The sequence below is a fragment of the Giraffa tippelskirchi genome, chromosome 3, assembly GCF_054371585.1.
Source record: "Giraffa tippelskirchi isolate mGirTip1 chromosome 3, T2T-mGirTip1v1.2.pri, whole genome shotgun sequence".
NCBI lineage: Eukaryota > Metazoa > Chordata > Mammalia > Artiodactyla > Giraffidae > Giraffa > Giraffa tippelskirchi.
Window position 1 is genome coordinate 70,171,817 of NC_137277.1, and position 25,853 is coordinate 70,197,669.

Below are 25,853 nucleotides of genomic sequence, written 5' to 3' on the forward strand. Positions count from 1 at the left end.
TAAGGGTATTTTAATTTCGTCTTCACTCATTTACTTATTTGGAGAAGGAAATGGCAACCCACTCCAGTATTCTTGTCTGGAGAACTCCATGGACAGAGGAGCCTGGTGGGCTACAGTCCATGGGGTCACAAAGAGTTGGACATGACTGAGAGACTAACATTTAGTTGTTTAGTATAATGACTTCTCAGAAGCACATGGCTTTACAGGTCAAATTCCTAGATTCCATTAAAAAAATTTTTTTTTCTTATCCAAACATAGGATAATGAAATATCACTAGTTTAGTTCTGTATTTTGCTAAAGAAATTTGAAATTGATCTTCCTTCTCTATGTAGTAAAAGTTTGTCAGAGAAGAAATGGTTATCTTGCTTATTGGTCTCCTCAGCCTCCTTCACTCTCCCTCTGCTTCTCCCTTTTTCTCCTCCTCCTCTTCCTCCTGCTCCTTCTATTTTGCTTTTGTTGCCTATTGTTCTCCCTACAAGCACAGAAATTTTACAATCAATAACTTTGTTGTACATCTAGAAAGTTATTAAGAAAACTTCCCAGGAAAGGTCACAACTTCTCTTTCTGTTCCTGAATATTCCTGGAACATTTGTCCTCTGTTGAGACTGATCTTGAGGCTTGACCCTTAAATAAGGTGACTTCTATACAGTCATGAATGTGCATTATAGTAGGTAAGTTGAACATGAAATTAAAGAGATGGATTTATATTCTGAAATGATGGTAAGGGAATACCAGATTCCATTTCATTCCTGTTCTTCAGAGAAATTACCTTCTAATTTTTAATAGCTACGAAGTAGACATAAATTAAGTCTTGGTGATAGTGATAGTCACTCAGTCATGTACAACTCTTTGCGACCCCATGGGCTGTAGCCTGCCAGACTCCTCTGTCCATGGAATTCTCCAGGCAAGAATACTAGAGTGGGTTGCATTCCTTTCCTCGATCCTTGGATATTGAACCCAGATCTTCTTCATTGCAGGCAGATTCTTTAACATCTGACCCAAGGGTAGATCAGGACAAAAGTGGGCATTATAGATATTAGTTCAGGTCTCTAGATATACTCAAGTGGATAAACATAGAAGTTATGTCTTCAGAATGAAAGCACTAGAGATGAGCTCCAGAAGTGAGCTCCAGAGGTAATAGTGCACAAAGAGATAGCTCCTTCAGGTTCACTTTAGACACTTCAAAATACTTCAGAATCATTGGTAGTAAAATGAATGTGGTCAAAGAACCATTGAGAACTGTGGAATGTTTAGTTCACTGTAAGAGCTCTGTTCGTTTCCAAGACAAACCATTCAATATCAGAGTAATCCAAGTCTATGCCCTGACCAGTAACGCCAAAGAAGCTGAAGTTGAATGGTTCTATGAAGACCTACAAGACATTCTAGAACTAACACCCAAAAAAGATGTCCTTTTCATTATAGGGGACTGGAATGCAAAGGTAGGAAGTCAAGAAACACTTGGCATAACAGACAAATTTGGCCTTGGAGTACAGAATGAAGCAGGGCAAAGGCTAATAGAATTTTGCCAAGAAAACGCACTGGTAATAGCAAACACCCTCTTCCAACAACACAAGAGAGACTCTACATGTGGACATCACCAGATGGTCAACACCAAAATCAGATTGATTATATTCTTTGCAGCCAAAGATGGAGAAGCTCTATACAATCAGCAAAAACAAGACTGGGAGCAGACTGTGCCTCAGATCATGAACTCCTTATTGCCAAATTCAGACTTAAATTGAAGAAAGTAGGGAAAACCACGAGACCATTCAGGTATGACCTAAGTCAAATCCCTTATGATTATACAGTGGAAGTGACAAATAGATTTAAGGGACTAGATCTGATAGACAGAGTGCCTGATGAACTATGGATGGAGGTTCGTGACATTGTACAGGAGACAGGGATCAAGACAATCCCCATGGAAAAGAAATGCAAAAAAGCAAAGTGACTGTCTGAGGAGGCCTTACAGATAGCTGTGAAGAGAAGCGAAAAGCAAACGAAAAAAGGAAAGATATTCCCATCTGAATGCAGAGTTCCAAAGAATAGCAAGGAGAGATAAGAAAGCCTTCCTCAGCGATCAATGCAAAGAAATAGAGGAAATCAACAGATTGGGAAAGACTAGAGATCTCTTCAAGAAAATTCCACTTACCACATCACTCTACTTGACCTCCCTAAATTGTATGTAATTATTTTATATTGTTAAGTTAATCATGTTTCCATTATGGTTTACAATTATAATAAAAAAAAAAAAAAAAAGAAAATTAGAGACACCAAAGGAACATTTCATGCAAAGATAGGCTCGATAAAGGACAGAAATGGTATGGACGTAACAGAAGCAGAAGATATTAAGAAGAGGTGGCAAGAATACACAGAAGAACTGTACAAAAAAGATCATCATGACCCAGATAATCACGATGGTGTGATCACTCACCTAGAGCCAGACATCCTGGAATGTGAAGTCAAGTGGGCCTTAGAAAGCATCACTATGAACAAAGCTAGTGGAGGTGATGGAATTTCAGATGAGCTATTTCAAATCCTCAAAGATGATGCTGTGAGAGTGCTTCACTCAATATGCCAGCAAATTTGGAAAACTCAGCAGTGGCCACAGGACTGGAAAAGGTTAGTTTTCATTCCAATCCCAAAGAAAGGCAATGCCAAAGAAGGCTCAAACTACTGCACAATTGCACTCATCTCACATACTAGTAAAGTAATGCTCAAAATTCTCCAAGTCAGGCTTCAGCAATACGTGAACCATAAACTTCCAGATGTTCACGCTCATTTTAGAAAAGGCAGAGGAACCAGAGATCAAATTGCCAACATCCGCTGGATCATCAAAACAGCAAGAGAGTTCCAGAAAAACATCTATTTCTGCTTTATTGACTATGCCAAAGCCTTTGACTGTGTGGATCTCAATAAACTGTGGACAATTCTGAAAGAGATGGGAATACCAGACCATCTAACCTGTCTCTTGAGAAACCTGTATGCAGGTCAGGAAGCAACAGTTAGAACTGGACATGGAACAACAGACTGGTTCCAAATAGGAAAAGGAGTATGTCAAGGCTGTATATTGTCACCTTGCTTATTTAACTTATATGCAGAGTACATCATGAGAGACACTGGGCTGGAAGAAACACAAGCTGGAATCAAGATTGCCGGGAGAAATATCAATAACCTCAGATATGCAGATGACACCACCCTCATGGCAGAAAGTGAAGAAGAACTAAAGAGCCTCTTGATGAAATTGAAAGAGGAGAGTGAAAAAGTTGGCTTAAAGCTCAATGCTTATAAAACTAAGATCATGGCATTTGGTCCCATCACTTCATGGATAATAGATGGGGAAACAGTGGAAACAGTGTCAGACTTTATTTTTTGGGGCTCCAAAATCAGTGCAGATGGTGATTGCAGCTATGAAATTAAAGATGCTTACTCCTTGGAAGGAAGGTTATGGTCAACCTAGATAGCATATTTAAAAGCCGAGACACTACTTTGCCAACAAAGGTCCATCTAGTCAAGGCTATGGTTTTTCCAGTGGTCATGTATGGATGTGAGAGTTGGACGGTGAAGAAAGCTGAGCACCGCAGAATTGATGCTTTTGAACTGTGGTGTTGGAGAAGACTCTTGAGAGTCCCTTGGACTGCAAGGAGATCCAATCAATCCATCCTAAAGGAGATAAATCCTGGGTATTCATTGGAAGGTCTGATGTTGAAGCTGAAACTCCAATACTTTGGCCACCTCATGCGAAGAGTTGACGCATTGGAAAAGACCCTAATGCTGGGTAGGATTGGGGGCAGGAGGAGAAGGGGGCGACAGAGGATGAGATGGTTGGATGGCATCACTGACTCGATGGACATGGGTTTGGGTGGACTCTGGGAGTTGGTGATGGACAGTGAGGCCTGGCGTGCTGCAATTCATGGGTTCGCAAAGAGTCGGACATGACTGAGTGACTGAACTTAACTGAACTGAACTGAACTGAAGAGCAAGTTCAATTTAGTTAGAGTGAGGGACGTGAATAAAGAATAAGCCAATAAAGAGTGAATAATAAGAAATAAACTGACTACAGTGATGTCTAGATTTTCTCTAGAAGCCTTAATATTCTTCTGCATGAGAAAAGATAAGAGAAGAAGGTAAAATTCACCTGCAAAGAAATCATAAGATACAGAATTGACTTGATTCTAAAAGTCTTATTATATATAATATTTATTTTTACACTGATTTGAATATACCATACTAGATATTCTCTTATAACAATAACTCTTTTTAGTCATACAATAACTCTATAACTACAAGACAACTCTACCACCTAAAGTGGCTAATACAAATAACTAATATTTGACTCAATTACAAAATTAATTCAACAGATATTTGATAAGCATATACTGTGATCCTGACTACTATTCTAAAACACCAGGATATATCAGGGTATATCAATGGACAAGTCAGAATAAATGATATCTGTCCTTACAGAGCTATAAATCTATCACAAGGAGGCAAAAAATAGGAAAAAATACAATAATTTAGTAGGTTCAAAAGTGCTAAATACCACATTAAAGAAAAAATAAAGCAGAGATTGTTAGATGGAGAGAGACATGGGTTTGTGTGTGATAGTTTTCAATATTTTGTAAGGTGGTCAGGGTAGCTTCATGGAGAAAGTGACATTTGAGCTAAAAGTAAAGGAAATGAAGGAAATCTGAAATGTGGGTACTATACACTGCTCAAAATTTACTACTTACTTATCTCCAGATACTCCATGACCAGAGTATCTGTAGATAAATTTATCTCCATGACTACATAAAACTCATGATAGTACCCATTTGAAGAGAGAAATGGCTAGGCAGATTTTTGATTCTCTTCTTTATTTTAAGCAATGTCATTGCTGGGGATAGATTAAGTACACAGACTTCATCCAACACAATTCAAAACCTTTCATGCATTTAGGCAGGCAGACACATTTTGCATGGCACAGATTGTACTAAATTATTCACCTAGGATTAATACAATATTTGAGAATAGGACTAGCATTTGCTAGAGATATTACTACTAACATTTCTAGTGTATTCAATATAAGGTAGGCTCAGTTCTCTTTGTGATGTTTCTACAGCTATTCATTATTGAGCCTTGTGTTTGGAGGAAAAAAATCTATGTCAAATGGATTAACAGACTGAAAGTTGGTTTTCCAGACAAAACCATAGATGAGCATTGCATGTGCATTATGTGCAGTTTTAGTTTCACATTTTGGCCGCAGTCATTTAGATTTCCCAATGATACATGGAAAGTTAAGTAGTACCCAGTATAAAAGTTTCCTTTGTATTTTTTCCATTTTAAGTATAGGAAAAACAGCAGCTTTACTAGTTAACTGAAAAGCCCTTGGACATGAGACAGAAAACTTTCATGATTGTATTGAAGAAACTACTTTTGTACAGTTTATCTAATCTCATTTTATCTGTACTTAAACGTTTCACTGAAATACTATGTATTAGTTGTCTTCTTTTTACTTTCTCAAATTTCAAGGTAAGTTTTCACAATTAATTGTTATTATGTTGCTTTAGAATATTAAGTATGTTATCTTACTTTGAAGATATGTTGAAGAGAAGTTATGTTGAAGAGAAATTCAACTCAGCTTAAATAATCATTGAGAGGTGACTTTATGCAATTGTAAAAAAAAAATAGAGGACACAAGAAAGTAATAATTTGTGTAATCATCCTAAAAAGAGATTTAAATTCAGATGGTTTATTGGAAAGTAAAAATCTATAAGTGGATTGAAGAAACAAAAGATGCAAAACTTCCCAGGTCTGTTTACTTACTCACCTCTCCACCCACTCAGACCTTGAGGCTGAGGAGGAAAAGTATTGTCAAAGTATGTGACACGTCCCCCTCAGCTATCTCTGGTGACCTCATATGAATCTAATTTTTTAAATGTGATGGATCAGACAGGGAAAGAGAGATGATCAGTGCAGAACTGTTGGCATTGAGTCAGAAGGGTCTAAAGGAAGCACTCAATATTCTAACCTCTTTGTCTCTCCCTTGTGATGATAAACAGTGCCTGAGAGCAGAAGGAAGGGAGGGATTTCCTTGGAAGATTCTCCAGAACTGAGGCCAGCTGCTGGGGCTCTGCTGTGCATCGGTAAAGGCAGCATCTATGGTTTGGTCCATAGGGACCAGACGGGCTGCCCTGCTGCATCCTCTTTGTCCCATAAAGCATTCTCTGCCCAGTTCAGGAGGGCACCAGCTGACTCTGCCATGATTCTAACCCTGCAAAAACTTTTGCAACTAGAGAAACTTTAAATAATGTTAGCCCAGACTTTCATAACCTCAATAGGGACCTAGACCAAGTGGGCCAGGAAGGCTGTGTGTTAGTCACTCAGTCATGTCTGACTGCCATCCCATGGACTGTAGCCCACCAGGTTCCTCTGTCCATGGAATGCTCCAGGCAAGAATATTGGAGTGGGTTGCCATTTCCTTCTCCAGGGGATCCTCCCCACCCAGGGACTGATCCCAGGCCACCTGCTTTTCAGGTGGATTCTTTACTGTCTGAGCCATCAGGGAAGCCCGGGAAGGTTGAAGGACTGCTATTAACTTAAATTTTTTTTTTCTCAAAATATGAGCTGCTATGACTGACATAGACGTCTTCCTTTCTGGTCACACAAAAGTCTAGATGTCAGGGGTACCCTTAGCAAGAACCACCAAGTGATCCATTTCCCTTTCACTCAAAATAGAAGTCCATAGTATACATCCTGATTATGTAACATTGGGTATGAAGATTACCAAGATGAATACATGTCTGGCTCCCAAGGAGCTCACAGTCTAGTGAAATACAATGATCTGAACAAACACTTCTCTGAATAAAAGATTTAAAATTTCTGTGATAGCTGAGCATATTATTTCTTCAAGAAAATTCTTTAGTTAATGTCTACAGAATGTCCAGCATAGGCTTAGGAAGGTTTATTTTGTATATTTTTCAAAATTTTTAGGTGAAGCCCAATAATATAATATTAAAAATATAATCACATCTCTCTTGAACAGTCAAAGGTTACAATAAGGCCATTTCTATTCACATTTTTTATGCAAGTATAATTATAAAGAAATGTAGCCATAGGGTGTGGCCCATAGTTGTCAAACAGCAATTCTGATGGCTGAGTTTTTAATTGTTTATTATAATAAGATGGTGGATTTGATCTGCCATCTAGTGATTAAGAACCGAATTCTTACAACCGAATTCCAAAGCACCTAAACTTTGTGAGAAGACAAATCTATGAGGATGTTTGAGAAACACAGAACAACTGAGTTACTCTCAAACAAAACATGGTCAGATAAAATATATCTCTTCTCTCTTAAGAGATCAGTGCCAAGATATTTGTGATAATGACTTTGCAATGGATTGGTTCAGTTTGTTGGAACATTTGGTAAGAGTGAAAGAAACATGTAGCTTGGAAGATAAAATTTCTAGAAGTTACAACACCATGAGAGATTACAAAATAATGACAATACAATCAGGTATCTATCAGTCCTCCTCAATTATAGAAAAGTTAAAGAAATATAAATGGAGAAAAAACACAAGTATCAAAGTACTTTGGTTTTGGAGGTCTTTTTCAGATTTTATAAGAAATGATTTTTAAACTTCTGGGCCTTCAATAAAGGCTAATGTCAGCTTGCAATAGTGATATGATTTCTATAGAGGAATCGGGAGGATGGTATTGAATCTCTCAGAATGTCATATAAAATTCTTAGCTATTTTTAATAATATTGTCATTCATAAAATAATTATGTCATGACTACTTCACTGCAAACTGGCTGCAATTTTGCTTCCTATTTTACTTTTCTTTTCATTTAAATAAACATCTATGTAGAAAACAGAAAAGGCAACCTAATCATAAGGTACACAACTACTATGTACAAACTTGAGAGTTGCAAGTCACCCTGTATTTGCTACCCAGTGTTTCTTTGTACATGTCTTTCATTCAGACACGAACAATGAGAGTTCACTGAGTTTTTGTGCCGTCTGTGATGTGCATGAATTCTGTACGGGGGAAGAGAAGGCAGGGTTTAGCAGCGAATGTGGTTTTTCATCTCCTTGCCATTTAAAAGCATTCCAACTAACTTTCCACGTCATCCTAAATTTAATTGTAAATCCTCAGGGGGAAACGGACCAGTGATGACTCAGAGTATAAAATTGATTTTTAGCATTGTCATTTAAAGTGAGTAAGATAGTGGCCCACTTCTTTGTCCATTGGATTGAGGTCAAAACTGTTTTAAGCTTTCAGGAAGAAACTGACCTATGAGTTAACACAAGTCTGAGAGAGTGTGTTTTTTTATCCCAACCCTGAAGGAGACACAGAGAGCAGGATAACCCACTCCTGAAGAGTCTCTCACACATTTTAATGATATTTAATCGACAACATCATTGTATGTCTTCTTGTTGTTTGTTTTCCATATTCTCTATTCCCCCATTTATAATTGTTTCATCAGTGGAATTGAGATCCACTTCACAATGATAATACTATATTTTTGAGAGCAGAATGCTTTTAATATTTTGCGTATTCAGTACTAGGCACATGCCCACTTAACCCTCTGTAAATACATGTGAACACTTTTGTCTCCCAGGGTGTGGTAAGGGAGAAGCAAGCGAATTGAACTTGTGGTGTATCTCATTTTCAGCCAATGGCATTTAGTCCTTGTGATTAGATATTTCTGTCTTAATCATAAAACTTAATGAACAAAAGTATTTTTTTGTACTTAATGGAATAGTTCAATGGACTATGGGTGTGAATCCATTTCTATGTAAATTGTGTTTTATGGGAACATTCACCTTGGAACTACATTCTTTCAAAATGACTTTTCATTTAAAAGTAGCACTGCTTTTTTGAGGTACCATTTTCTTATGTTTTCAAAATAGTTTTGCAGAAAAGCATGTTAAAGCTAGATATTTATTTTCTCCTTCCTTGAACATGCCTATAGTAACACTGGATAGACAGAACAAATATTATTTTATTGATGAGCTACATATTATGTGATAAACATCTTTTGGTGAAGATTAGACAGATTAGAAATTTTGTGCTTTTCTTATGAATAGCACAAAAGCCAGGATGTGGTGCCATGCTTTGAAAACAATTTTCCATTTACCAAATATCTGTGATGAGAAGCTAAATATGTGAGGCAAAGTATTCCATAGAGCAGTGAGAAGAAGTTTATCCAAGAAAAACTTTCTGAAGTTATGAAGATGGATATTTAGACTAATGTCTCTTTAAACTGAAATCATTTCCATCTGTAGTTCTGTATTAGCATTTCACTATATTTATTGTGAAAGATATATAAATGTTACTAAATGTAACTATATTACATAAACTTATTGTAAATGCATTTTAAAATTTTTAGTTTTACTTTTGTAAAGTAGTGGTACAATTGTTAGTGAACTGTAATTTAGATTCACTCATTCATTCATCTCCATCCATTGAACAAGTACTTGTTGAATGTTGAGTCTATGCAAGGTATGATGTCAAGCTTTAGAAATACCACGATGAACAAGTTACACTAGTTCTCACTTTCATATTGCCTGGTGGTGGAAATAAGAAAATAAACAAGTAAGAATAAATAAATACTATTTGTGATAAACCTTATGAAAGCAGTGATTTTTGCCTAGTGGTTCCATTTTAGTAAATATTTAATTACCTTGCTTATAATACAAAATGAATGAATCAATGGACGAATGGATGAATAGTTCTTTAAAGCATTCTGTAAAGCAAATCAATCAGATCAAGAAAGTCTACTTTTAGAAATTAGTCAGAGAAGAATTGTGGGGGACAGGTGGCAATTAAGCAAACTGTGATAGTGAGCTACTGGAGTTGGAGTTGAGGGAAGGAAATGCAGTGCCAGGCAAAGGGATCAAGTTGTATTGATTCCTTTCGGAGGAAGGGACTGGGAGGACTTTGGGGCTTTAAAAAGGAGCTTTGAATTTAAATAGTTGGAAATGAAAGGAATTAAGCCAGGATTTATGATCCACATTGTGTTTTAAAATACTATAGTTTTATTTCTTGAGAATCACAATGTTAAAGATGTATGTGTTTATTTTATAGTATATGTATAATAGAATTGCTATGTGTATAAAAGTGCATATATATTTCCAAATCTGCATTAAATTTTTATCTAAATATAGAAAAGTATTTGGCAGATATTATGTAATAGCTTACCATGTTATCTTGGTCCTGACTTTGTTAATTTTTATATAAAGATAATTAATGCATTGGCTGTATGAGCTTTGCATTTCCACTACAGTTTAGGAAACTACTTTCAGATGTTTAGCGGAAATCCACTCCATGAATGGATCACCATTAGCTTTTTTTATCTTAATGTTTAAAATGAATTTAAATTTTTCTTCATGATACATGAATACTTACTGTCTTCTGTTGTGGGATTTACTAATGGAAAGTTTCAAGTCAGTTTAAAGTCACATAGGGTTCACCAAACACTGAAATTATGTATTCTCTTTAGAACTATTCTTTGTCCCCTCTTTTCAAATGGTTTACTTTTATCCCTCAAACATGATCTTACGTTGTTTGATTATTTGTATCTTCAAAAATGATTTTGGGAAGCACTCTGATTTAGTATACTTTGGACCACTTTCCCTGCCCCCATCATGCTACAATATAAGTTTCATAATAATTTAATTGTGAATTACATGTTTGTCTTTAAATACTAATGGAATAAGCTCATTTGTGTTTGGCTCCTTAGGAGGTTACCATTTAGCCCAGAGATTTTAGAACCCACAAGATGATTTACCTTCCTAAAGACTTCCCAGATTCTGAAATTTCAGGTCACTAACCTCCTTTTTTTTTCTTATTCTAGAAGGATATGGTGAAGAAATAGCCTGCACCCAGAATGGTCAGATGTACTTAAACAGGGACATTTGGAAACCTGCCCCTTGCCAGATCTGTGTCTGTGACAATGGCGCCATTCTTTGTGACAAGATACAGTGCCAGGATGTGCTTGAATGTGCTGACCCTGTAACTCCCCATGGGGAATGCTGTCCTGTCTGTCCACATACAACTGGAGGTAGCAATACCAATTTTGGTAAGAATGCATAAGACCAACTCAGAATTTGTTCAGTGATTTATCTTTATGGTTACAGTGGTTTTTTGCTCTCAGAATTCAGCAACCCAAGAGAATAATTAAGCTGCTATTCAGTAGTCTTTGGCATAATAATTTCACTCACCCACTTTAATCTATCAGTAATGAAAAGAAAGTTATTTCTTCTTAAAAAACAAGGAATTTTGGGGGCTGCATTTAAGTGACTATGTCTAATTTGAGAATTCCTTGTACTACTTAAGATGTTCTTTTGTTACCCTATCCATGCTGGGTGCCTCCAAGATATTTGTTGGTTTTCTATGAAGTCCATTAATGTCTAAAAGGAGATCTAAAAACACAATTCTCTTCCCTGTGCCGACTTTGCCCTTGGTAATGGAGTAATAATTTCTAATGTAATTTAGTGCCACAGCACCCTCTATTACATAAGCTCATAAATGCAGAATGTTTTTAATGTTGGCTAAGAAAAACAAGAGAATGGAATGGGTTTCCTGGAGAAAATAATATAAATTATTGGTTCTTGAAGCTTCTTTTTTGGAGAAAATTGTCTGTGTTTAGCAAAGACTGTGTATTCGAGTATACATGTTAGAAAAACTTACATATAAGAGAAACAAGTTCATGTTTATGTGTTTTAGTGAACCAGATAAGATTAATATTAAACTTTTAGGTTATTTGTTTTAGTAGTCATGAATGGAGGCTTGCATGCACCCTGCTCAAGACAGTGTCAAGGCTTTATTTTTTCCCCTAAATTTCACTGCAAATAACAACAAATATAATGAAGTGCTCAAAAGTATTTTCATGGAAACATTACACAGTAATTTACCAATTAGCCTCTTGGATATCATTCAACAGTAACAGTTGGCCTGGAATAAATACCCAAACTTAATTTTAGCCATAGTAATAAGAAGATCCCACTTCAGTATTCTTGCCTGGAGAATCACACGGACAGAGGAGCCTGGTGGGCTACAACAAGTGGGCTACACACTACATAGGGTCACAAAGAGTCGGACACAACTGAAGCAACTTAGCATGTACACAGTAAAGAAAATATAATGGGAAGAATTAAAAACAAGGCACTAAAGGGCTACCTGAAGTGGATATGATCTGCACAGAATCCCTGGGAGTAAAGCTAAATTAAACTTGTGGGGATAAGTGCATGTTGAGACAATGGTAGCAAAAAAAAAAAAAAAAAACAGAGCAAAATACACAACCTCCTGCAAATAAAAAAAAAAAAAAAAAACGAGCAAAATACATGACTTCCTGAAAATAGGTGATTTAGGAAAGCCCAATTTATTCCATGATGAATAATTTTAAAAAGTACTGACAACATTGTTGATACAAAGATACTGTAAGGCAAAGGTGAGACTGTTTAACTAAATATATTAGATAAAGAACACACCAATAAATATATCATCACAGAACAGATAAAAATTCTGACCAATCTTTATTTCCATTATCACAGAACAATTTAACATTATTAAATGTACCTGACCAAACAATTAGACAAGAACAAGAAATTAGAAGTTTAGATATTAGAAAAGAGGAGGTTAAATGATCAATTTATAGAAAATATAATTGTGTACTTACAAAACCTTAGGGAAGGGAGTACAAAAATGCTACAAAACAACTTAGTAAGATAGTGCAATATAAAATTAACAAATTAACAGATATGCTATATATAATTACTTCATAGAATGTATGTGTGTTAGTCACTCAGAAATGTCTGAGTGTTTGTGAGGCCCTGGACTGTAGCTCTCCAGGTTCATCTGTCCATGGAATTCTCTAGGCAAGAATACTTGAGTGTGTTGGCATTCCTTCTCCAGGGGATCTTTCCAACCCAGGGATTTGAACCCTGGTCCCCAGCATTGTAGGCAGATTCTTTACCATCTGAATCACCTATATATATATAAATATTTTTATTCCTATTATTCATTCTATGAAGTACTTAGAATGAATAATAGGAATAAAAATATCTCATTTATAATAGCAATATATAGGAAAAAGTGGTTAAGGATAAACAAAATAAAATATTTAAGATATATCTGAAAACTTTAGAACACTACTAACTCAAATAATGACTTTAATAAATGTAATGTTCCATTATGTTCTTGGTTAGGAAGACTAAAAGAAAATCAATAATAGTGACCTCTGGTGAGAAGTGAAATGTGGGAAATAGAAAAAAGGGGGTAAGGAAATTTTTCACTGTACAATCTATCTTTATTAATATATTTTAGGTTTGTTTTTTTAATCATGTGAATGAATAACCTACTCAAAAAAGTATAAAAAGCAAAAATAGAGACTACTGATTGAAGATAATTAGTTATAATTTTATTTTATTTATTTTATTTTTTATTGTTTGACTTTATTATTATTATTTTTAATATAAATTTATTTATTTTAATTGGAGGCTGATTACTTTACAATATTGTAGTGGTTTAATAGCTAATTTTATAATTTACTGAAATTTTTCTATATAAAGGTTGTGAAGAATATTCAAATGTCAGAATTTTCCAAAGGGGTATGTTATTTTGCCTCTTATGAAAATATTGGTGCAAAATAATTTGGATTTCTATCTATTTGTGACAGGGAAAGCTTTTTAAATTAAATTATGACTATAAAAATTATTGAAATAAATATCAAGGAGATTCTTAATAACTATGTATGCATAAAATAATATATTTATTCTTTTCTTTTTTATAGGAAGAGGAAGAAAGGTAAGTTTTACTTTGCATAGTTTCATTTTTGTCAATTTAAAAAATTCTAATGATATCTACATAATTCTGTGCTTTGAAGAGTCTGAAAGCCCTTTGTAAAGTACGATAGGAATATAACTACATGAGCATAGTTTAGCTACTTTGATTATAGATTATAGATACTTCTCTTTTCTTCACTTTTTAAATTTTTATTTATAGATGGTTCTTTCAGAAGGTTGTGAGTCCCTAAGGGATTGAGACTATGTCATGTTAATCATATACCTTACATATATATATATTAGAATAAGTGTCTAATTGCAATGCAGTAGACGCTGCAATAAGTGTTTAATTGAATGAAGTAAGGAATGAAGAAAAGAAGGAAGAAAGGGTGGGAGGGTATTTGTTCTGCTTCAGTGGAATTGTGGTCCCTCTCCCATCAATTGGGAAGTAAAGATTTGATTGGGGCTTCCCTAACAGCTCAGTTGGTAAAGAAACAGCCTTCAGTGCAAGAGACCAGGTTTGATTCCTGGGTCAGGAAGATCTGCTGGAGAAGGGATAGGCTATCCACTCTAGTTTTCTTGGGCTTCCTTTGTGGCTCATCTGGTAAAGAACCCACCTGCAATGTGAGAGACCTGGGTTCGATCCCTGGGTTGGGAAGATCCCCTGGAGAAGGAAAAGACCACCCACTCTAGTATTCTGGCCTAGAGAATTCATTGAACTGTATAGTCCATGGGGTCACAAAGAGTCAGATATGACTGATCGACTTTCACACACAAGGATTCAATTAAAAGAATTAATTGAATGATTTGACACACATCACCTCCCTTTCTCTCCTCTTGTTATTGAAGGACCCTGAAATCTAATCCCAGAGAGAAGCATTACACTCAACAGGACGATAACGGGGTGCAGCCAAGACCCTGGCATACCTACTCAGTTTAGCCACTTATCATTTGGACATGTGTGTTAGTCGCTCAGTCTTGTCCAACTCTTTGCGACCCCATGGACTGTAGCAGGCCAGACTCCTCTGTCCATGGAATTCTCCAGGCAAGAATACTGGAGTGGGTGTCATTCCCTTCTCCAGGGCATCTTCCTCACCCAGAAATCAAATCCAGGTCTCTTGCATTGCAGGCAGACTATCGTCTGAGTCACCAGTGATTGGACATGGGTGATCCCATTCAGTGAGAGAGCTCCATCCCCTTGGAAGTGTTCTTTGTTTTCTGGTTAAGTTGAAAACTATGACATTTGCTTGGTCTTATCCAGATGGGATGGACACAGGAATTAAGAATGAAAATGAGGAGTCATCTCAATTTTTATGGCAGATATTAGACAGCAAATTTAAATTCTTTGCCTTTGCATGCGATGGAAATTTAGTAAATTAATAATAGTACAATGCAATGCAACACCTTCTTGGTAAGTAAAAGTGATGTCATCAAGGGGAGGTCCTGGTCACTTTTTACATTTTTGGCTCAGAGGGCAATACCGTAAATTCATCTTATTTGTCATAAATATCAGTGAAGCTATTTATATTTCAATATATGTCAGAGGAGAAGGACTGCAAATGCCAGCTCACATTTAATTTACATTTGAAAGCTAAAAAATTATGAAACTTAAATGTTTGAATATAGCCTGCAAACAGATGGATGAATTAGTAGGTAAATAGATAATCTGTGAAATAAAAAAGGAATTGACTATGAGAACTGCCTTGATGTAATCAATTTAATTTGGTTAGTAATCATCCAGTTTACTAAGAGATAACTCTCAGGTCGTGTCATCTAGTTTATTGCCTCTTTCCAAAGGTGGTGTGGGACAGCTTGGAGAAGGACGTATTCAAAGCAGCTGTTAATTTAGCACATTCTAGTTATGTGCTTATTTTCATGTCTCTGCCATTTATTATCAAGTCATCAGAAATATGAGAGCAGAGCAATATTGTATAAACACACTTTGTGCTAGATTTATATAATATTGATTTTTATTTATAATTTATTCATTCACTCATGTTAACCACCAAATGATTACTGAACCTTTGTTAAAATCCTGTAGGAGGCAAATAATGCAGTTGATGTGATGGTAGGAAAAATACTGTGACTGCCTCCATGGTAAAGGCTCCTATGAAAGTGATGAGGCATATCCACCTAGCATTAAGTGATGAGTAATAGATGAGAAGTAAAATTAAACTATAATTCTCATCTGAGCATGAAAACTTGAATTTTATGTTTCCCAGGGGTATGAGAATCAAATCTAGTAAAGCTATCATTCCACATAAATTGATTTATTCAAAGCTCATATTAACAAAAGTGACAAATATTTCCATTTTTGACTTATTTCCAAAATAAGAAATATATAGAATCATTAGATAAATTTATTATCAAAATTTGACTATAGAACATTTAATCCCATATCAAGTATTGTGGAACAGTAGAAGGCTCATTTTTCTATGGAGAAGGAAGTGGCAACCCACTCCAGTGTTCTTGCCTGGAGAATCCCAGGGACGGGGGAGCCTGGTGGGCTGCCGTCTATGGGGTCGCACAGAGTCGGACACGACTGAAGCGACTTAGCAGCAGCAGCAGCAGCAGCATTTTTCTAATTTTGGCTGAAATAATTTCTCCTCCCTTTTTACTTGTATTTCTAGACTTGTTCCAAAAAGGAATTATTCTCATGTATGTGTGTTCTTAGTTGCTCAGTCGTGTCCAACTCTTTGCGACCCCATGGACTGTGGCCTGCCAGGCTCCTCTGTCCATGGGGATTCTCCAGCCAAGAATCCTGGAGTGGGCTGCCATGCCCTCCTCCAGGGGATCTTCCCAACCCAGGGATTGAACCCAGGTCTCCCTCATTGCAGGCGGATTCTTTACCAGATGAGCCACTGGAGTCCTTTATTTATTAGACACAGATTTACATACCCTCTCTGAACAAGTAAAATTCTCTTGATATTTCAATGAAAGTTTTTTTAAACTCTTAAACGGTTAATTTGTATTACTTTCATGTTAAAAATGGAAAGATCTAGTTTAGAAGTTAGCGGAGGGAGAAATGCAGAGATAAGCTTCGCTGCTTTGCTGCTTATATGTGTTGGTCCCTCTTCCTCTAGTCTTTTTGTGGGTGTTTTTCAGTCTCTTGTGTTTTGCCTTGAAGGATCTTTCTGCCTCTGTAGAGCCATTTCCAATACTTCTGAATTCTCAATTTATTCCTAACTTCCTGAGTATTAGCTACCTCAGCATTAGAATCAGCAAGTATGATCAGGGTATTGTTCTGTCATTGAGTCCACGATTAAGACTATCAAGATTGTAAAATAATTTTTTAAATGAAGACAAAATCTAAAAGTAATATATTGAAGCATTGTTTAGGTAACCCAAACTCAGGTACATGATGAAAAACTAAGATCGTCAGAATGTTAACAGTGATTATCTCTTGCGTATTGACTATGATACATACTTTACCTCTCTATTTTCTAGTATCATAATTCCTTACTCTGAACTCCTATTATTTTTATAAACAAATGTAATGACAGTGTATATGAAAGGAGAAGTTAAATAAAATAGAATTCATTACCCTTATTTTTCCTATAGTTTGGATATAATTCCTAATGCATTCATTCTCTGTAATTACCTGGGAAAAAGCATTTTTGTAGTGTATTAATGACAATTGCTATATTAATTAATTTTATTGAGAACTTCTGTGTGCCCAACTGAGAATATAAAGCAGATAATCATTACCTTGGGGAGACCAATATCTATTAGAAGACAAATACTGAAATAAATGATACAAGTGAATATGTGCTACGATAGAGGTATGTGTGTATTAGTCGCTCAGTCATGTCCGACTCTTAGTGATCCCGTGAACTGTAGCCCACCAGGCTCCTCTGTCTATGGAATTCTGCAGGCACGAATATTGGAGTGGGTTGCCATTCCCTATTCCAGGAGATCTTCCCGACTCAGGGACTGAACCTGGGTCTCCCACACTGCATGCAGATTCTTTACCATCTGAGCCACTGGGGGAGTTCATAGTAGAGGTATATAAAGATATAATTCAACCAATGTTATTTAAACAACATACTTGACATCATGCTATAAGAATACAATTTTTGATAATCTAAAGTTCTAAGAATCAAAAGAAATTCTATCTATATCTGTGGTGTTAAGATATAGATGCAAAGATGTTGTTAAGATAAAGATAAGAGCAAATTATGCTTTATTTACTTTGAGTTATGATAGTTTCTTGTGTTATTTTTCATTTTCCTGTTCAAATAATAATTTTTCTAGGTTTTCCTCAGATATTGAGAATTACCTAATATCATTATGTCTTTTATGTTCTTTCCTTTTTTTCTCTAAAAGATGGTCATATAGCTCTTGTTATTTCTCATAGTCTTCCATGAGTTTTTTTAAAAAAAGATGGCAGGTGTTTTAGGATTGGCATCTGATAAGTTACTAAAAACTAAATGGCATGTAATATGAGTGTGAGAGTTCAAATATGTACATATTTCTGGATTTTCCTTTGTGTTTTCATTCTTTGGGTAGTTTTTCCTATGGTGCTTTGATTTGACATTTTTGTTGTCACAAGCATTTTTTTGTTTTTAATTATATTTCTTATTATTTAAAACAATCCTGATTTGTCCTTTTTGCTTGCGCTGTGTCTTCATTGCTGTACACGGGCTTTTCTCTGGTTGTGGCGAGCGGGGCTCCTCTCAGTTGTGGAGTACGGGCTTCTCTTGCTGCAGAGCATGGGCTCTAGGTGCTCAGTCTGCAGGGGTGGCCAGCACCTGGGCTCAGTAGTTGCCGCTCGCGGGCTCTAGAGCAAGGGCTCAGTATTGTGTGCACGAGCTTAGTTGCTCCATGGCATGTGGATCCTTCTGGACCAGGGATCAAACCTGTGTCCCCTGCATTGACAGGTGGACTCCTATCCACTGTACCACCTGGTAAGTCCCATCACAGACATTTCTAATCCTCTCTTTGGGTCTGATTGCCATAAAAACTGAATGGAAACTTTACACATTTCACACAGTGGATCAATTTTATTTTCATGTTTTTGAGAGAAGTAGTGTTTTTTTCATGAATAAGGTCTGACTAAATATTCTAAAATTGATTGTTAACCATTTTCTCATTTTATTTTTTACCTTTCTTACATACAAATTTCCATTGTTTACATGGAATATTTTGATATAAAATGTTAATGCTCAACAAGCCATTATATTTTGCTAATTGATTTTTTTTTCTTTTGCTTCATAGGGACAAAAGGGAGAACCAGGATTAGTACCTGTTGTAAGTATACATGTATATAAGTTTTCATGTACCTTTGATAAACTTAGTTATAGCATCGTTGTATATTATTGCTTATATACATACTTTCAAAAATAGGGAATTTAATTATTTTATAACAAAACTTTTAGTATAAAACAAGCAAAATAAAATAGATCAATTCTTAATTTAATATGATATTTCATGTTTATTTTTCCTGACTTTTATTTATTTACTGTCCCATGACTAAAGGTGTAAATCAAGATTTTACAAATTAAATATATTGTATGTGAATATAAAATGATAATTAAGATGTATATTTTTATAGTATATTTAGCTATATCATCTAAATGGAGAGGCATGATTTAATGTGCCACACTTCTGGAAATATGCTATATCATTATCATGATGTAAAGCCCATAGTGTATAGAGTTCTTAAGAGTTACTTAGACTTGGAGATGATCATAAAGTATATCATTATATAGGATGAAAGTTCTTCACTATTCTCCTTGCTTTTAAAGAAGTCATCATTTTGTTAAGACAAAAGTAGAACATGTTCAATTTATTTGACAATATTTACATTTTTGCTTTGCTTTTAAATTGACTTGTTTTTAACAAAGATTGCCTAAAAAGTGAAACTGTTCATATTGTTTGTGTTCATTTAAAAGCACAGTGCCTAAGGTAGTGTATTAAGCATTTCCTAAATATTTATTTGTTTGTCTTCACAACAACTCTGAGAAGGAGTTAATTTCATAGTCATCATCACCATTTTACAGAAGAGGAAGCTTAAATACAGAGAAGATAATTAATTAGTTCAAGGTCATACAATTGGTAAGGGTTGAAGTTAGGATTTGAACGCAGGTTTCCTGGATCCAGCATTGGCTTTTAATCACTATACCAGTACTGCCTCCTTGTATTAGAATTTAAATTAGTGTTTTAGCCTTATAAGAAAGTCAGGGAGGAAATGGGCACCAACTGTTAACATCCATTTGTTCTAAAATAATAACTGGGCCTTTTGTTGTTCTTCTTATCCATTTGACCATTGAGTTTTCTAAAACTCTTTTGAAACTTTATGTCTGCATATTGTCTCGTTTATTGTTTAGGTGACAGGCATACGTGGACGTCCAGGACCTGCAGTAAGTAGTTTCCTCCAGTATTCATGGTATTCTTTAAGTTCTTTGAGATACTGAATCTTAATGGATATTATGTCCACGAAAAGACAATAGATTATAAAACAATGATGTGCTTGGTTTCTCGAAGCATTTTGTTTTGAAACAACTTAAAGTTTAAACATTTCTTTGCAGCAGTGAATGAAATTGATGAACCCTACTTAGGTTAACTGTACTCATTGAAATTAGGGCATATTAGTCTTGTTGACAATGATTAAGGATAGACTACTTTTATCTGTTTCATGAAATAAACTGTTAATTCCATCTGTTATTAAAATTAAATAGAATTCAATAGAATTTGATATTATTGATATATTTCTGATATATTCTGTTGTAATATTTACTATTACATTGTATAACAGTATATTAATATGTATTATATTGATATAAGAGTAAATATTACAGTAAAATTTGAGCAGATATACATCAAAATGGCATATTTCTGGTTTAGCATAAAAGACTACTGATTTCATGTTTGGATTAGTGGTAGCATTCACAGGTAGCCAGATGCATAACACACACACACACACACACACACACACACACACACAATCCTGTAAATTTTAAAGCACATTAGATCAATGTAAGTGAAATATTGATACACTTTGACAGACCTGCTGTAGTCATTCTGAAGCATTTGCTTTTAAACAACATTGTGTTTTGGATTGAGTAAATGCACAGCCAAATTTTTATAACTCAGTTGAAACTCTTTTGAAGAGAAATAAAATTCTCCTGGCAACTGCCATTTTCTGGGGAAAAAAGTTAATTTAAGATATAAGCACAAAATGCCAGTTTTGAAATATAATAATCATTTGTTATTTTAATGGAAAAATAACTGCAATTGCAGTTACCATTTGGAAAATTCTTGGTGGGTTTTAAATTTACAATGGAGATGAGGCAAAGTTAAAAAATGATACTGGATACTTGAAGGCACACAAGATAATAGCAGAATAAGCTTTTTGTGCCATTGCTTTCATCAGCAGCTTGAACAGTGATGAATAGTTTGGGATATTGTGTACCAACATGAATTCATACCTTTCCTCAGAAAAATTGAAAATTTGGAGTTTGGACAATAATGTAGTTCTCAAAATTTGAATTGCAAGTTTTTGTGTCTAAGACAAGAGAGCAAAAAATAAAAAATGATCCTTGCAAATTTACAATTATTGTTTGAACTAATTGATACAACTCATTGGGTACCACATTGTTATACTTAACTTCTTCACAAGTCTTTAAGCTTCAGTGTGAAAAGAAACAGCCTTTCTGTATACACAGAACTTTTATACATACATGGCTTTATTTTCTGTAGTCTTCAGCTGAAATTTTAAAATAGATGATACTTCTGTCTTCCAGTTTTCTTTCATCAGTAACCTTTAAAGCAAAATTATCTGAAGTATATATGTTTTACAGACATAACCATCATTTTCTGTTTTAGGGACCACCAGGATCACAAGGACCGAGAGGAGAGAGAGGCCCAAAAGGAAAACCTGTAAGTTGACAGTGGAGCTCCCTTTTTGTGAACTTTAACAAGTAAGCCCATCTACACCAAGTTCCGTGGATGCAGCAAAGAGCCAGTGGCACTTTTTCTTTCTCACGTAAACATGACATAGAATTCAGATCATGAAGTGATTGTGCATTGATTCTGATTCAGAGGAAAGCATCACACGCTAATAATTACCTATGATCTTCTCAGATAACACAGATGATATCCACGTGTCCTTTAGGAGGTCAGATTAAAGTAGAATCTAAGGAAACATAATGAATACCTCATATTGTTTTCAGAAGTTGTAACTCATGAGTAAACAATGACAACAATGCATCCTTGAGAGAAAACACCCATGTTATGTGATCTGTGGTTGCTCCAGGAATAACCAAATTGGATAAAGGAAAAAGAAATTATTAGAGGACAAATTTTTCTTTCAAGTGGTTCTGTAATGAATTTATTTTCCAAGTAATGCTGCCTTTTTCACTGGGCAGCTGCTGCAGAGCTATCAAACGAGTAATTTTAAACATCAACAAATTCATTACCGTAGGAAATACCTTTAAATTTAAATAATCAACCCTATGTTCTTGAGATAAGCTATGAGATGATTATACAATACATGCTAAATGTTTTCTCTTATTAAGAAGTCCTACTATAGCAATCATTTTTCTTTTTTATATCTCACCCTCAAATTTGTCTTTTATACATCAATACCAAATACTTAGATGAATTTGTGTATCAAAAATAGATTCAGATGAATCTATCATTATCCTATGTTTCAATCTGAAAAATTTATGCTGTTTAATTTTCTGTCTAATGATATCTACTAAGATTTAACTTTCTATGGGTTTTTAACCTTCCAAATATGTACTTATCCATATCTAAATGGGAAAAATAGATGAGCAAGGAAGCAACAAACCATCTTAAATATATAAGTAAGGAAAAAAACATATTCTAGATCATATTACTAGGAACCCTCGCCACTGGTTTCATCTTTGATACTGTTTTTTGCTTCTACTCATTTCACCAAGAAGGGGGTGATGCCAGTACTTTTTCCAAACTGCAGCTGAAGTTATGGAAAGTATTTGCAGGCATGTAGATAAATGACAGTGGTCCCAAGGAAGAAGATCATAGCCATGTAGGTGGGCAGTAAAGCTGGTTTCCGATTACCTCTTGGCCCATTCTTTGTTGGTGTTCTGCCATGCTGCCTCACCAGCATTGGTAGCTGAAACCCTGTTGGTAGATATTCGGATGTCTGTCCAGAAGTCTGAGATGACAGAGACAGGTGGAACATGACTTCAGTGGAGTGGAGGGTGGGTGGTCATGCAGAAAACATTGTGCCTCAATGTACTTGTGCCCAGAATAATTGATAAAACTGAGTCCTAAGTGTAGGTGGAAGCTGCTGTGAAGCTCATGGTTGGAAATACAGAATTTCTTGTTAGAATTCAATGAGTCTACTCCCCACTCCTCTTAGTCTTCTCTTTCCTTTCTCTTCTCTTCTCCACTTAGTATGTGATAAGCTCCATTTCCTATCTTGGTTTAGTCTGAGACAATCAATGGGAAGTGTGTGTATGTGTGTATGTGTGTGTGTATATGTGTTAAAAAGAGTGAGAAGTAATTATTTATTTGGAATTGAGCAAGACAGTTCTGGTAGATACCCAAGTAGGAAATCTGTTCCTCTCTTAATCCTAGCAAGCAGTGGTGTGATGGCAAGTGTTTAATAACTGATTTATTTTTAAAAAAATATGCCTATAGCTTTTGCTGATTTCTCTGGTGTAAATACTCCCACCACAACTTTTTCCAAGATACTGGCATGATGTCATAAATACCTATAGGTAGAATGTTTTACCTCAGGTCCTAGGACTGGCTGGTCCTAAGATCCTTACGTGGACAAAAGCTGTGGATGACACGATATAGGCTGGTAGTGCAATCATGTATGCCACTTTCCTCCCCTTTGTTACCATCAAACATTACAGAAAGCTCATAAAATAGAGCAGTTTCTCATCCTTAACACCACTGATGTTTGGGGACAGATAATTCCTTATGTTTTGTAGGATAATTTGGCAGCATTCTTGGTGTCGACCCACTAGATGCCAGTAGGAACACCCCCCCCCATACAATTGTAACAAATAAAAACATCTCTTGGTGTTGCCAAATGTTCCCTGGCAGTGGGGAGGGGAGCAAATTGCTCAAGATTGGGAACTACTGATACAGAGATACTCTCACGAAGCCCTCATTACTAGCCAGTGATCACCATGATTCTCTCTCACACATATCCTTAGTTTTAAGTGTACTGTCCTGGTAACTTCATAGTGACAAACTAGCAACCTGTCAGGAAATGGACGACAATCAACGGTGTGCTGAGTTCTAATGGCACCTGTCACTTAACCTCTATAGGTCTCTTTCCTCATCTATAAAATGGAGAATATACCAGTTATTACTAACTCTCACACTTCATAATGTGGGTGTGTGTGATATTACTATCAATGAATAAAGTTCTTTCTGATTTGGGGGCATTATTAGTCCTATTTGTGAACGTTTAAACGTTGCCACCTAGTGACAATCTACAAGTACTTTTTATTGTGGATTGCCTCCTGAGATAGTGAAGTATCCTGGGGGAGGGGAAAGAATGATTATAGAGAGAATGCTTACCTTGATACAAAACTTTTGTGATTCATTACACCTGGAAATATGAAAATATATATATTTAATGTGTTCTGAAGTTATAGTTTTTATTTTAAATATTTATCAGTAAAATATCATGTATTATAGGCTTTTTTTCTTATTTTCACTTACAGTCTTGCTTATTATGTTCACTTGGTTTTGGATGATTGTCACAGGTTTTTATTAATTTTAACCTCAATTTGTATAAAAGTAAATCATGTAGGCTATTTAGAGGAGATACCATGGAGGCACAGAATGCATCATGAAGTCACTGAAAAATTGGGCTGTCTTCAGAGCAGACTTTGAAACAGGATTTTTAATCACAGAAGGCTGGGGAAAGGACCCAATTTTTGAGGATTAATATTACACAAACCTGTCTCTACTCCCAGTGACACTAAATGTAGTTTTTGGTTTTGCTTTTGAAATCTCTTTGAGAGGAGAGAGAATGTTTTAGCTCATTTTTTTGTATTAACAATACCTGATCATTACTTAGTAATTTCACATTTTAAAAACATATTAAGTTTTCCACACATAATGGTCTGAGTAGGTCAGACTATGTTTTATGTGCTGCCATTGACAGCATACATTTCCAGATCATGGTGTCACATTTGTATGATCTAGAAGTCTTAGGCAGCAATGAAAAATTAGCCTCCATTATGCAACACAATGAAAAAAGAGTAGAGTGAGTAGTTGGTTTCTGAGAAATCAGTTTTCAAAATGTGAGTTTTTTTCAGGCTGTTATCTACTCCTGTTTGAATAGATAAATTTGCTTTATTATTCCACTACTCCAAGAAGTAAATATGTCAAACTGGAGTGTTTGAATATATAAGAATATATTAATTAAATTTTTGAATAGCTCTTATGCCACCCTCTCCCAAACCATCAACTGTAAGCCACCTCTCCTCCTCACTCTGCTTGTCCTGTGTTTACTCCCTCCACTGTATCAGCTCATGTTCGCTTATTGTGTGCTGATAGATAGTCTCAGGTGTAAGCATGGTAAACTTCCTTTACTGTGTAACTCATCATATATATATATATATATATATATTTTATCCCTGCTTCTAATTAGTAAGATCATATTGAGTTTTGAGTTCTTTGATCCTTCCTTTCCTTTCTTTGGTCCTATTATGAATTTCCAGGGTTAAAAATCTAGAAAATACTTAATAAGACATGTGGGAATGATGAGGTTAGGAGATGGAGCATTTCCAGAACTGGGGACGTGGCTGTTCCCCAAGCTGCCTTCAGAATGTGGGTTAGGAGGAGGGTGGAATTTGGCAGCTATAACTCATTGCTCACTTCCTTGAGAACTAGACTTGGCTGAGTCCCCGTGCCTTTCCCTCTGCTTCTCATGGATCTGGTCTACCTTTGGGAGTAGTAGGGAAAATAAAGTATATCAGACTTCAAGTACTAGAGTAAAGAAACTGAAATGTGAAAATGTAGTAATCATATACTGAGTGTCTACTATGAGCCAGGAACTATGTAAAACATTAAAAAATTAGATGAGGAAAACCACAAACACTTTCAAAGATCCATAATGTTCTTTTTTTA

The 25,853-nt window shown here is 35.5% G+C and overlaps 1 protein-coding gene across 4 annotated transcripts in view; it reads left to right on the plus strand.

Moving 5' to 3' along the window:
• Positions 1–25,853, plus strand: part of COL5A2 (collagen type V alpha 2 chain) — a 153,828-nt gene that overhangs the window by 68,002 nt on the left and 59,973 nt on the right. Inside the window, exons 2-6 of one of the 4 annotated variants that reach the window (XM_081581413.1) lie at positions 10,838–11,062; positions 13,775–13,788; positions 18,984–19,016; positions 20,096–20,128; positions 21,594–21,647. In XM_081581413.1, the coding sequence (XP_081437539.1) occupies positions 10,838–11,062; positions 13,775–13,788; positions 18,984–19,016; positions 20,096–20,128; positions 21,594–21,647 (359 nt within the window). Of the gene's footprint in view, positions 1–10,837; positions 11,120–13,774; positions 13,789–18,983; positions 19,017–20,095; positions 20,129–21,568; positions 21,648–25,853 lie in introns of all 4 variants that reach the window. The other 3 variants (XM_081581414.1, XM_081581416.1, XM_081581417.1) reach the window with 3 other exon arrangements.